The sequence below is a fragment of the Erinaceus europaeus genome, chromosome 4 (genome assembly GCF_950295315.1).
Source record: "Erinaceus europaeus chromosome 4, mEriEur2.1, whole genome shotgun sequence".
In the NCBI taxonomy this organism is placed as follows: domain Eukaryota; kingdom Metazoa; phylum Chordata; class Mammalia; order Eulipotyphla; family Erinaceidae; genus Erinaceus; species Erinaceus europaeus.
The window spans coordinates 59,780,474-59,794,845 of NC_080165.1; the positions used below are offsets into that span (position 1 = coordinate 59,780,474).

General features: G+C 40.1%; 2 protein-coding genes across 8 annotated transcripts in view; one reads left to right on the forward strand and one right to left on the reverse strand.

Annotated features, from left to right (window-relative positions):
• Window positions 1–3,900, forward strand: part of KCTD20 (potassium channel tetramerization domain containing 20) — a 36,989-nt gene extending 33,089 nt beyond the window's left edge. For all 4 annotated transcript variants that reach the window (XM_016193023.2, XM_060189716.1, XM_007534241.3 and 1 more), the window contains one exon: window positions 449–3,900. In XM_016193023.2, coding sequence (XP_016048509.1) covers window positions 449–741 — 293 coding nt within the window. In that variant the 3' untranslated portion in view covers window positions 742–3,900. The remainder of the gene's footprint in view (window positions 1–448) is intronic.
• Window positions 1–14,372, reverse strand: part of STK38 (serine/threonine kinase 38) — a 109,370-nt gene that overhangs the window by 51,477 nt on the left and 43,521 nt on the right. For 2 of the 4 annotated variants that reach the window (XM_016193021.2, XM_007534240.3), the window contains exons 10-14: window positions 12,629–12,746; window positions 11,232–11,355; window positions 10,715–10,810; window positions 9,198–9,292; window positions 5,659–7,842 (exon numbers count right to left, since the gene is read on the reverse strand). The exons of 1 other annotated variant lie outside the window; for it this stretch is intronic. In XM_016193021.2, coding sequence (XP_016048507.1) covers window positions 7,712–7,842; window positions 9,198–9,292; window positions 10,715–10,810; window positions 11,232–11,355; window positions 12,629–12,746 — 564 coding nt within the window. In that variant the 3' untranslated portion in view covers window positions 5,659–7,711. Of the gene's footprint in view, window positions 1–5,658; window positions 7,843–9,197; window positions 9,293–10,714; window positions 10,811–11,231; window positions 11,356–12,628; window positions 12,747–14,372 lie in introns of those variants that run through there. One more of the 4 variants, XM_060189714.1, reaches the window with a different exon arrangement.

The window sequence follows — 14,372 nt, forward strand, 5'->3', positions numbered from 1 at the left end:
AGTAACCGTCTTACGGCAGGATTTTTCACTGTAGTATTACTGCCAATAATACAGGTTCTTCAAATTAGAGTTATTTCTCGCCATTCCACTAGAAAGGATAGACTTTGTTATTTCCTTTCTATGGACAAATCTTGTAATCTTACACTCATGCCTGAGGCTCTGAGTCCCAGGTTCAATCCCTAGTACCACTAAAAGCCAAAGCTGAGCAGTACTCTGGTCTTCTCTATTTTTCTCTTTCAAATATAGATAAATGTCCTGCTAATCTAAATAGGAGGGAAATGAACATGTAGGTAGTTGGGGCTAGGATAACAAGACTGGTTGCTTTCCCCATAGTTCCCATGCATGGTCTTTTTGATTTGGGGGGAAATGTGAGTAGAAAGGAAGAGTATGGGAGCCAGAATGAGCAGTTTGCTGTAGTCATAAGGATCATCTTTTCTTCTTATTTCAGGCTACCCTACCTGTAAAGAAAAAATTAAGAGGAGACCTGGTGGCCGATCTGAAGTAATCTATAATTATGTGCAGCGTCCCTTTATCCAGATGTCCTGGGAAAAGGAAGAGGGAAAGAGTCGCCATGTGGATTTCCAGTGTGTCCGAAGCAAATCTCTCACCAATCTGGTAGCTGCTGGAGAAGATGTCTTGGAAGACCAGGAGATCCTAATGCATCATCCACCCCAAGTGGATGAACTTGACCGGCTAAATGCCCCACTTTCTCAGATGGCTTCCAATGACTTTCAAGATTAGGGCCAACTCTTCAGAGTTGTTCTCTGTCTGGGATGTCTCAAGCCGATCTGCCCCATGGTCTGTGTCATCCTGAATAGAAGACATGTTTCTGTCCCAGTTTTTCCCCTTACCCTGTAACTAATGTTCCTTTCCAGTAGGTCTTTGCCTCCAGTGTAGGGGATGAAAAAAAGCTTTGCAGCAGCCTTGGTAACTTATATTTGGGTCTGGTGCTGTGAGTCTGCATAATACAAAAAGCAGGAAAGGAAATCAAGACTCTTATTGTTGCCTCATAGCAGAGCTATCCTCATTCTTTATACTGTGTTCTTAGGTTTTTATTTGTTTCATTTTATACAAGGCAGATTACTTAGCAGCAGAGGGACCAAATTCAAGAAGATAATCGCTGTCTCCTACAAGCAAGTACCAACAGGATGCTCATTAGGTATTTCTGAGGATGGATGTCATTCCTGGTGACCTGTGCCCAGATGGCATCTGGGAAAAAAAACTCTCATTCTAAATGTCCAAAAGAAAGTTAAGATTTAGGAGTTGGGTTTTTTTTTATTAGTGCAGTGGACAATCCAAAACCACTTATTAAATAATCTGTGAAGGATAATGGCATAGCAGTGTTTATGAGAACTTTTTAACTTCAAGGCTTTTGAACATAAATGAATAATCTGGAGGAAACTTGCAAATCAAATAGAAAAACCTCCAAAATCAGGTCACTTTAATGATTCTGGCTTGGAATCTGGTATGAAGCTGGGAGAACTTCGATGTGGCCTATAAGGCTTTCAAGATGTAGGCGAAAAGGTTTTTTTCTCAAATGTTCAATTTTTCAATAGAATTATTAAGAACATCTGCAGGTGGAATTGGGTTGAACTGTCAGGTTCTAGGCTTTGTCCTGGTGCAGAATTTTCCTTCATATAGTCATTTCATATTGTTAATTTTTTTTGGCTATCAGGATATTTTTTCTTCAACAGCCCATCAGCTGCTCACACATTAGATAAGAAATTGATAAAACTCTTGTTATCCCCAAAGAAAATATGTGAAGGGACATGAGGTTACATAAATTTGTGAGCTGTTAGCTTCTTCAATAGTAGTGTGGTTTATGATAATCTTGCTAACTTTCTCCAGTTCCTCAGTACTGAACCACTTTCCCTGATGTTTCCATGGTTATTACCAATTGAGTTAAAGATCTGGAAGTGTGTTTTGGGATTATCTCCCATTTTAAAGTATAAATTGACATTCTAACCGCCTACCTAGAGCATTTACTCATCAGAAATCATGAAGAAGTACATTGTTTCCTTGGTTTTCTTAAACTCCATTGCCAAGAAATAATATAGAGCACGTGACTTGGTTCTATTTTTATCACTGGCCTAGTCACAATCCTCCAAAAGTAAAGTGGCTGTCAAAAGCTACTCTTCACAGGCTTGGAAAGTGTTAAGAATTGTGTTCTCTGTTTACCCACATCCTTCCTTACTCAGAAAAGTCACATAGTAAGGGATAAAACTGAGCCATCCTTCACCTAGTTTTGATTACCATTAGTATTCTTTTACAGGGCTGATGGCTAGGGTTTAGGTTTCAGGTTAGGGTTATTTTTAGACAGATTCTCCCCCCACCCCACCCCCACTGGCTCATATTTGAGTTCAGGTTTGACTTTGAGCTACCAGTACTACATACCCAACTAGGAGGTAGTCAACCCAGATTATTTGATGGTGCTTCCTTTACATTTTTATTTTGATTTTCATGCCATCAAAAAGAAAACTTGAACTGTTATTGTAGTCTATTAAGTGTGTGTAACTTCTGCTGTACCATTTATGTACTACTGTTAATACTGAAGTATGAACACATCATTGCTAACACTCTAAACCTAATTAGTCCTTGCTTAGATAAAAAGCCAGGTATTATAAGTATGGCGTACTTAACACTTTGCTCTATGTAAATGATTCATTTCCTCAAACTTTCAGGAACTGTTTTTTTCCCTCCAGACTGATTTAATATGGCTTCAGCACTACCCTATGGGATCTGAGAAAGCTGAAAGTCTATAGAGGTGAATCTGCCAGTGATACTAGGTAGTGATAACTGAGGAGATAGCTGGACCTACAAGTACCTCCTGGTTGCGAGGGAGGTTTCCTTTGTACTCCAGCCCGTCCCAACCTGCACTCAGCATCATTGTAATTTTGTGGCTCCCCTCTTCATAGCTGCTCTGTTCCCAGGGCCAGGAACTTCCATAATAGAAGGATCTCTCAGGCCTTGCAGTAAAAAGCTGGACTGCAGTCATCCCTTGAAGGCAGTTAACTGACCAGTCTGGCAAGCTGGGGGCGGGGGAGGGGGGTGTGGACTCAGGTTTGGTAGTTTTCTAAGTGCCTAAATAAGTAAGCTAGAATGTTTATAAAAAAATTTCTGAAAGTGATTTTACCCAGAATGTCTTACTTAGATAAAGGCATCTCAGCAAACCAAGAACCTGAATTTGAGGTATGGTATCTTGAGTTTCTGTCAGCATCATATCACTTAAGTTATTTAAGAAACATTTGCCATTGAGAAGTTGGAGACAAGACTGAAAATTTTCAAGTGAGATCACTTAACAGGTTTCTCCATATGGAGGAAAGTTATTGAAGGAAAGACAGCAAAAAGGGCAGGGGACCTGCAAAGTGGCTGATTTCATTGCACAGTAAGCAGAAGCCAGTATCTAATTCCAAGAGAATAGTATGACATTTAATATGTATCACTGTGTGAAAATACTGTGAAATAAGCCTAGGATGATGGGTATTTCTGCAGTGTTCCAATGAGTCCTGTAAGTAAAAATCAGAATACAGGCTTTAAATCAAATTGTCAAAATGTAGAATGTGGAGTCTTAGTTGTCAATACGTTAGGAATCAGGGTTTTAGTAACGTATTCAGTGCCACATCTTGCCATTTTTTTAATTGTTACATTGGGCATAGTGCGCTTTAAAAAAAACAACAACAAAAAACACCGGGATGACTTCATGAGAGTTGGGGCCACATTCATGTTCTGAGTGGGATCACCTCTGCAGGAGAAATTACACTTTCTCTTAAAAGGCAAAATGTTTATAGGTTTTGCCTCTTTACTGTGTATTTACTTTTCATTGCATTTGTTGACCTACCAGTGTTTACGGAATCCTGCATTTGGGATGCTTTTTCTATAATAAAACATCATTTGTGTGTCCATAGTGTTTTGTTTTGTAGAAAATAAAAATTGAAAGTCAAGATCACTAAGACATCAACACTTCCCAGAACAAAGCCTCTTCCTTCCCTATGTGGGTTATGCGGCATGTTTGAATCTTCACATACGTTATCCACCCTCCCATTTATAACACAGGTTCCAGAGCCCTAATGGTCTATCTTAATTTTTTAAATTATTTTTCTTGCCGCTCTGGAGCCTTACACATAACCAATGCCACCACTCCCTCCCTGCTTCCCTCCACCCTCCCCACCCTATCCCCAAAGAGGAAGAGACACTAAAGCTTCATTGATCTTTGGGGCTTTTTTGTACCATGTATCAGATTGAACCCAGGGCCTCCACTTGCTAAGATACACCTACCAGGTGAACAGAACTGTTATACTGACATAATACAACTTTGTGCAGGGTGAAGGAGATAGCATGATGATTATGCAAGAGACATGCATGCTTCAGGTCTGTATGATAGGCTCAGTCCCCCACACCACAAGCCAGAAAGTCACTTAATCAGTGATTATTCCCTATCCAAATGGTTCTGCAATTCAGAACCATGGTGGGTTCCCTACTGCATTCCAGGGTGCTTAGTACAGAGCTCTGTATATTATATAAACACTTGAATGGTATTTGGGCAAGATCTCTTTCTCTGAAAATGCTTGACAAAGCATAAGTTAGTTAAATTTAGATAAGCACCAGCTTTGTAAGGAAATGTAAGTTATCTAGAAAGGAAAAGTACCACTTATTGAATTACTTTTAGTTTAAATTAGGCACTTGGGTTACAGAGGTCAGGAGAGATAAGAAAAGAAAGAGTGGTACAGGAAGTAGGCTTTCCAAGGAAATAATTGAGAGAAAGCATTAGGTCAGAAAAAAATGGTAATCAGTGGCAGAGAAATCCTATAATGAAAATTCTGGAGCAAGGAGACAATTAACCCAGTAAAATATACACTTTACTATGCATAAGGCACCAGTTCAAACCCCACCTCCCCATGAAAGCACAACATTGGGGAAGCCCCAATACAGTGGGGTGGTGCTATGGTGTTTCTCCCTCTATCTGAAATTTTAACAATGACAAAGTCTGCCCAACGGTCAGAGAGAGATCACCAGGAAGGATGCCTGTGCTGGGAGGTGCTATGGCAACTGAGGAAGCTTCAGTGCTGTGGTGTCCACTACAACTCTCCTACCCCAACTCTCGCTCTTTCTGTTGATGAAAAAAAAAAAATGTGGTCAGGAATAAAATCCACCTGGGAGTAGGGTTCATGCATGCTCAAAAGTCCCTTGTATGGCAAATAAAAACTAAAAAAAAAAAAAATCTGATGCACTACTAAATGACTAAAGTATTGAGATCCATTTCAGCACACAGTAAAGCTCAGAGCTTCATTACTTCCTAATTCCCCCAATGGGAAAAGTTAACAATTACCTATGAGTAGGGCCAACACTAAACCAGTAGATGTGAACCTGTTTCTTGGGATCTACATTACACATTCTGGCTGTGTTTGCTGCTGCTCTCTGCCTGCAGGTCCTACTTGTGAAATATCTTGCTAACAGCTGCTTGGGGTTGACGGGTACAGTTGGGACTATAAGCAGCTGTATAAAGGGCCGACCAGCTGGAAGCACTTTGGCCAACAGGTCTCCCTTATTGAAAAGGGTTAGTTCATTGTGCAGCAACCCCGAGCCAGGCAGAAGAGTACACAAGGGAACCAATTGAGGACAGTGCCTTTGGGAACACCAATTTAGAAGACTCCTCAGGGATCAAAAAAGTTTGTCTTTATTTCCTTAAAGTAGAAAAACACTTTAAATAAAGGTAATGATACAACCTCTCAATGGTCTGCAAAGGAATTAAAAAAAAGTCACCAACACTTTGAAACTTTGAATTACAAACCACATTTGCTTTATAACATATCACAATTTACACTATTGTTGTCACACTGTTTATTCGGATATTTCAAGGTTAAAAATGTGGGTATTTTCCTCTAAAACATATCATTCCTGCCATTCCCCAACACACAATTACCACCACTCTTGTTACTTCTCTTTACTTGTACATACTACACACACTTGCAAAGTGAGTAAGAGTCAAGGCCTGAATTATCTGGCCATATAAAGAAACTACAAAGTTACACAAGAGAATCTCATTTACTTCTTTTACACTAATAGACCATGAGTGAAAGATTAAGGGACAAACACAATACCTTCATCCAGAGTTAATACTTCCCTAATAATCTTTTTTTTCCCAAGATATTAAAAGCAATTTCACTTACAAGTGAAACTGATAATTCATTTTGAATGGCTAAACTAGGACATAATCCCTTTAAAAGATGATCTTACCAACCCCAAAACTGGCAGAAATCAGTTTCCCATTTGTAGCCTTGTTATGACACTCTATGATAGGCAAAGTTACCATACAGGTGCAAATGATGCTTTAAGAGTTATCAAAATTTTAACAAGTAATAATGCATTAAAATGGAGCCATCACTTTTTTTTAATCACATAGCAAAATTCTTCTAAAGGTGGTAGCAATTATGAAAGAAAAGGCACTTTGTGCTAACATTCTGAGGGTCCTCATAAGAATACCACAACAGAGGCCTGGTGGCAGGCAACCCTTTAGGCTGAAGAAGCACATGCCCCAGGTAGGCAATTGCAAAGGAAAAATTCATAATCATGATTCCAAGGCAAAATGGTTACTTAAAGGTGGGAAAGGCGAAATACCAAGAAAGAAGACAAAGCACACAGTTGTAACAAAGACTGAAGAGTGAACTTTATAGGGACTTGTAAGCTGGCTCTGCGCTTTCTATTGTCCTAGTTCCTTCTACACACCCAAGGAGGCTGTAGAGACGTTACAGGAGCAGCACCTTTATCCAAGAGGGTTTGATTCCAGTCCTCTTGCCTCTACCTGTAGTCTCCTTGCTGTGTTCCCAGGATTAAACCAAACTGTTGGCAGTAATTTTGGATATTGCAAGTCCATGACAACATTTGTCTTAGAAATTTTCTGATAAAATGGTGATGAGAAAGCGAGGATTTTTCCATGAGATCCAGGACTCCTTGGCAATGCCCAATAGCTTTTGGGTCTTCTAAGAGCAACAGTGGATAGAGTTGGTCTCCTCCTCCCATCAACACTCAGAAAAGCAGCATGAGGATTTTTAGATGGGCAAGAGGAAGAAAATAAATCAATGGATCGAGGGTCTTTATCTTAGTACCATAAATAAAGTGCACCATGAATGGAGGCTACAAAGAGCCACTTGCCCAAGGCCGAGGTATGGGGAGAAACTACCATCACCTCAGAAGATGGCAGCATTATTTGCTTCAGCCAGAATGCTGGCTGCTGAGGCTTTCATTATTGCTTTATTTCTTGAGTAATATGGAACTTCTAGGTATAAAGAAAAAAGAAATACTTGGTGGGCTTGGCAGAAAGCATGTTGCAAAATCACAGGAATTGGCTGATATTTGATGAGTAAATGTTACAGCTCAATAGTGCTGGAAGATGGCTGTTTATTTCCCCTTCATTCTGACGAACTTAGGAAGTCAAGTCTTTTCAAACATCCATTAAATTGGCTCATAAGGCTTCTTAAGAAGCAGGACAGCAGTTTATGGCTGATGTGGTAGAAATGGTTGCCTTCGCTGTGTAGGTTTTCAGATGCATTGTGGGAGGGAACCCACTTACAGTAATATTTCAGGGTACTACCATGACATACTGGGTGAATTTCATAAGCATCTTGGAAGCTCTTTTTTTAAAGAGTATTTTGAGAGGAAAACCATAATGTTGCACAAAGAACTCTGCTCCATTTAGGATACCATTTCCAGAGGACTATTTTGCTGCTTTCATGTAGGAAGGTATTGCCCCCCGTGCAGTGAGCCCCTCAAAGCGCTTGTATGTATAATTGATGAAGACCCAGTCTTTGTTCTTGTAGTCAATCTCAGGATGGTTACTTGTTGCCACTGGGAAAGAAACAGATGTGAGAGCTGATTCACTGCCTTAGGCTCATGAGCTATTCTGAGCTAAGGAGATGATATTCTGAAAAGTATATCAACTTCTACTGAAGAAAGGTATTTCCCACTTTGTGTGAACTTTCTATATTTACTTGTCTATTTTTTGTAGTTTTGTTTGTTTTTATTTATTTTTTAAGTATTTTTTACATATTTATTTATTTATTTATTCCTTTTTGTTGCCCTTGTTTTATTGTTGTAGTTACTGACGTCGTCATTGGTGGATAGGACAGAAAGAAATGGAGAGAGGAGGGGAAGACAGAGAGGGGGAGAGAAAGATAGACACCAGCAGACCTGCTTCACCACCTGTGAAGCAACTCTCCTGCAGGTGGGGAGCCGGGGGCTCGAACCAGGATCCTTAAGCCGGTCCTTGTGCTTTGCGCCACGTGCACTTAACCCACTATGCTACTACCCGACTCCCTTTTGAAGTATTTTTTTAATTTAATTAATTTACTTATTTTACCTTTTGTTGCCCGTTGGTTTTCATTGTTGTTGTAGTTATTATTGTTGTTGTTATTGATGTCGTCATTGTTGGATAGGACAGAGAGAAATGGGGAGAGGAGGGGAAGACAGAAGGGGAGAGAAAGACAGTCACCTGCAGACCTGCTTCACTGCCTGTGAAGTGACTACCCTACAGGTGGGGAGCCAGAGGCTCAAACTGGGATCCTTACACCAGTCCTTGCGCTTTGCACCATGTGCACTTAACCTGCTGCGCTGCCGCCCAACTCCCTGTTTTTATTTTTTAACCAGAGCATTGATCAGCTCTGGCTTGTGGTGGTACTGAAGACTGAAGTGGGGACCTCAAAGCCTCAAAATCTTTAACGTTATTTATTGATTTACTTATTGTATAATCACTATACTATCTCCCTAGTCCTTTATCTATATTCTTTAAACTTTTTCTTTTAAAGTTTTATTCTGCCACTTCATATCACCTAACCTTTAAATAAGAAAAATAGTAACTGGGGAGACTGGGGAGGAGAGAGAAAAGGGGCCTGGTACTTAGTGAAATTGCATGCATATGTCAATGAATCCATTATAAAGTATTAACACCCTCAGTTAATTTTTTTAAAAAAATAGGACAGATTTTTGTGATTTACTCACCCAGCTGCACAGTCTAAACATGGAAATTTGCATTCATTTTTCATTTAACAAGGTCTCATTGCTACTCAGTAGTAGCACTAGAAAAATACTTAAAAACTTTAGTTCTTCTCCATGTTCTTTACCCTGTTTTGCAAACAATGCCCCAACGGTGGGTGGTAAATAAAACTCTCTCGGAGGGCAGCAGGAGGCAGAGTTGGTGGTATTACCTGTTGGCTTAAGAATATCAGACTCTGGAAACTCATCGAAGTTTGAGGTATCATCAATGCTTTTGATTTCAATAGATATTGCAGCAGGTCTCTCTCTGCCAAGAACAGACATGCCAAAATTAGTAGTAATCATGTGGATCAAAATTAGTTCTTTATTCAAAAAAAGATCCTTGATCTAACACAAGAAAGCTAAATATTGGCAGGCAGCATTTATTTTCTCTGAAAAGCTAACAATTGCTGACCAACCAAGTGATTACAATCAAATTATGATGAAACAACACTCATAGCTGGGAAGGAAGACAAGAATGGCAAAAAGTAACCAAAATCCAAAGTTAATGATTTGTCTGTCTACCCTGTCTGCTCAAGTGGAAAACAGACCCTCTGCTCTCAGTGCCCTTCAAGTGAGGCTCTACCTTCTACCAGAAGTGCTAATGAGTAGAGTGGTCCTAACAATGACAAAGCAAACAAACTAACTAAAAACAAAGAAATAATCAAGCAAAACACACAGCATGAAAAATCAGAGTGCAATTACAAAATAGGTGGTAACATCTTCATCTGTACAGTAGCAAAACGAAAGAAGTCCCAGGACCACAGCAGGTAATGGTAGCTCTCTGCAACTTCTACCATAATTTTCACTCATTTCACTCCCCCGTGACCAGTTCCCTACCCAATTCTTCTCCCTTTCTCCATTCCTAGTAACAGCCCCTATCCTATGGGCAGGCCAATCCTTCTTGTGTCCACTAACTCTAGAGGAGCCCATGTGCCCCAGGAAAAACAAAGACAACACACTTCTAAGATGCTTCTTTCATCATGGAACCCAAATAGCTGCTGGCTTCCATAAATCCCATGTCACACAGCTGCCAGGAAGTCCTAACTCTCAATCTTAACCATTAATGAAAATCAGAAGACCAGGAATTCTAAGTGTCTTTTTTTTCCTTACTTGGCTTGTTAACAGTAATGCTTCCAAATTAGTATCATAATTGCAAACTTTCTCAAACAGTCCAGAAAGCTTTTTGTTATTGTTGTTTAAATTAAATATCCCCAAAAAGCTAGTAGACACCATATACAACAGTGCAATTCTAGACCCTGGCTCTTGGCTATACATTATAATCACCTGGAGGAGGTGGTGGTAGTGGTGTTTTAAAGATATTCTTCTTTTTTATTTTAAATTATTTGTTTTCATGAGAGAAAAAGGCCAGAGGGGCAGGAGAGATAGCATAATGGTTATGCAAACAGACTCTTATGCCTGAGGCTCCTAAGTCCCAGGTTCAATCTCCGTCCCCCACCACCATAAGCCAAAGATGAGCAGTGCTCTGATGTTTCCCTCTGTGTGCCTCTCTCTGCACCTCTCTCAAAAATAAAATTAAAATTAAACAAAGAGACCAGAGCACTGCACAGTTCTGACATACAGTGATAACAGGGACTGAATCTGCAACCTATGGGCCCTCAGGCATGAAAGTCTGGTACATTCCTCTACATCATCTTTCTAGGTCCTGAGAACTTTTATGTAAATATACCTGATATGTTCCCAGTCAACACCTTCAAAAAAAGAATTACTTTTGATTTCCTCAACTCCAGGGGCTCCAATTCTATGTTCCCATTCACAGCAGAATCTGGAAAAGACAGAGGTCTTTCAACATACCTCAGGTAATCTCTTCAGAAAAAGAATAACCACAGCCACCACCACCCCCATAAACAAATACATATGGAGAGAGAGAGAGAAGAATGAGAGGAAGCAAGAGAAAGATCCAGGAAATAATAAAAAGTTTTATAAAAACTCCACAGGGTGAAACTTAAGATTAGCTGCAGCCTATTGCAGCAGTCAAGAGATCTAAGGTGGAAAGGCAGGAGGTGGTGGAAGATGTAAGCAACTCAATGCACATGGTAGATGAAGACGTAAAATGAGTGGTAGGAGCTGTGCACAGACACATCACAGGGAGATAAGAAACTGGACTCATGATTTGAGAGGAAAAATTGATTTACTCATGAAAAAAGCCTGCATGGGTATGGGAGGAGATGTTCTTTGACTGATACCTCAAAATTAGGTCCTTGGCTTTCTCAGAGATAGGGACTTCTGGAGGAAAAGTCAAAGTTTCTTTCCAATTCATCACCTTCTTATATGTCTCTTGAGGGGTCTCAGAACAGAAAGGTGGATAGCCTGTAATAAAAAAGGAACTTTGGAGTGTCTATATCCCAGAACTTTGAACCTGACTGATATTAATCATTTCAATATGATTAATGATCCAATGACATGGACAAAATTTCCACTCATCCCAGAAAACATCAAAACCAATTATCCCTTGTTCCTCAAACCCCTAAATCCAAAGCATTGCTTATGGTACTACCAGAGCACCAGGTAGAAGCTGGGCTGGGAAAGGAAAGGGACACATATGGAGAATCACTGCACAAAGAAGAAATGAAGGGATGAAGCATCATTAAGAACTGGCTCCGGGAGTTGGGCGGTAGCACAGCGGGTTAAGTGTAGGTGGCGCTAAGCACAAGGACCAGTGTAAGAATCCCGGTTCGAGCCCCCGGCTCCCCACCTGCAGGGGAATCGCTTCACAAGCGGTGAAACAGGACTGCAGGTGTCAATCTTTCTCTCCCCTTCTTTATCTTCCCCTCCTCTCTCCATTTCTCTCTGTCCTATCCAACAACAACGAGATCAACAACAACTACAACAATAAAACAACAAGGGCAACAAAAGGGAATAAATAAGTAAATAAATAAATAAATAAATAAAATGAACTGGCTTCATTCTAGGAAGTCCTTATAAGGGTCAAGTGTCAAACAAGCTGTAAGAAGGGGGGGAGGTAGCAGAGGCTCCAACAGTGACTGCCATGCCTCTTTTTTGAGATCTACAGGATAAAGACAGAACACTCATATCATATTGCCCTACCTGCTCTCCACACAGGATACACACACATCCACCTCCACAGGCATCCATGCAATGTTCCCTAAGACAACTTGGCCAGACAGGTGCCACACCAGTCATCCATACAGACTCACTCTCCTAGTGCTCACAGAAATGTGTTCCCTGTCCCTGGCATCTCCTAAATACAGACACACCATTTAGATAAGAGGGAGACAGGTCAGAGGGCCCCATGCTGTGAAAGCTTTAAAAGGAGAGAAGAGCAAATAAGAGTGCATGAGGCAAAAGCTTTCCGCATAGAATGCATATTTGATAATGCCAGTGGCTGAAAGACTGCTGGAAGGAGAGGATGAAAAAGCAAAAGGAAGGCAAGGATAACAAGTGATCAGCAGAGCGACCACAGGAAGCCAATAATCCAGAGAACATAGTGGGATACACTTGCTGGTTTTCTACTCTGGAAATTTCAGTTGGAAAGACAAAAGGGCTTAAGTGACCCCCAACTGAAACAATCCAGGAAGCTTTCCTAAGTGAACAGAAAAGTCCTCTGAAGCATGCAACTTACCGATGAGCATCTCATACATGATCACCCCAAGCGACCACCAATCACAGAGCTTGTTGTACCCGGTCTGCATGAACACCTCGGGAGCAATGTAGTCAGGAGTACCTACTGTGGAGAAGGCCTGAAACATGTACCACACATCAGGGAGGCCACGCAGACAAGAGGGTATAGAGAATTCTGTTCTAGAGACCGAAGACTACGAGCACTTCCTGCAAACTAAGTAAGCAGGGCTACCTCGTAGTTTATAAGCCTGATCTGCCAAAGAACTTCCAAAATGAATGATAGTTTGTTGCTAAGGTTTGTTTCCTACATATAGCCAAAATATGTAATTCACTAGATCAATGGCATCTCTGTCATAACTAGTACCAGAACTGACTGAGCACCCAGCATCAGGCTCTGTCCTTCTGATAGGTTTATAGCCTTCTTTATAGCCAAAAAGCACTTTGTCAACTCCATTTTACAGGTAAGAAATATGATACCAAAACAGCTTTGCCCAAGGCATTGGCACTAATTAGGTGGCAGAGCCTGGTATAGAAATTAAATGTCTTGCTCCAAATTATTCCCTCTTGCAATCATATTTATTTATTTGCTTTGAGTATATCATAAAGGGAAGCTTTTTAGTCAGATGTTAAAGTTATATCCTAGCTGTCATATACCAGGACTGCAATACTAGGAGCAAGTATAAGTCAAAGCCTTCCAATGTGTTCAGTATTTGAGGGTTTACCACATAGAAGGCTCCAATCTAGGTGCTTTCAATACACCGTAACTTTTGAAATTAAAAATTCTTTCATTATGTTTTAAAATATTTATTATGAAATACTTAAAATACACAAAGAAAAAATAGAAAATACACCACATGTACCCATTACTCACATTAAAGACAGGTTGAAAATCTGCCTGCCAGAGCACATAGCTTTTTTTTTAAAAAAAGATTTTATTTATTTGTTAATGAGAAAGATAGGAGGAGAGAGAGAAAGAACCAGACATCACTCTGGTACATGTGCTGACAGGAATTGACTTAGGACCTCTTGCTTGAGAGTCCAATGCTTTATCCACTCTGACACCTCCTGGACCACAGGACATATCTTTTTTTTTAATTTATTTTTTTATTGGGGAATTAATGTTTTACATTCAACAGTAAATACAATAGTTTGTACATGCATAAAATTCCCCCAGGACATATCTTTTTAAAAGAAAAGAAACTACAGAAAATACTGAAGATTTGCACTACCATACAGTCTTTTTCTCCACTGAAATCAAGACTACTCTACTTGCTTATATATGTAAATCACATAAATTACGTACTTCTTAAATATATTTAAGTTTTTAATAAAGGGTTCCACATTGTATTACATTAGTGTACAATGCTAACACTTGTTTTTACTCAAGATCATGATGTTGAGATTTGTTAATGCAGTTCTTTCTAGTTGATGCATGTCACTGCTATATGCCATGTCCCGAACAAGTGTTACCAGTTTTTTTATCCAATCACCTGTAAACAGTCTCTTATGTTGCTTCCCGTGTTTCACTATGACAACACCCGAATAAGCATCCTTGAGCTGTGCTGCTGGGGTTTATGGTGTTACCTGAGCAATTTCACCTCTCCCAGGCCAATTTTTTTTATTATTACTGTTCTTACTTCAGATAAATCACTAAGGACTATAGCACTGGAGCCATGGTATTCCCATGTGGAGCTGGAGCTCAAACCCAGGGTTTGAGCGTGGCAAAAGGCTGCTGTGGCAAAGGC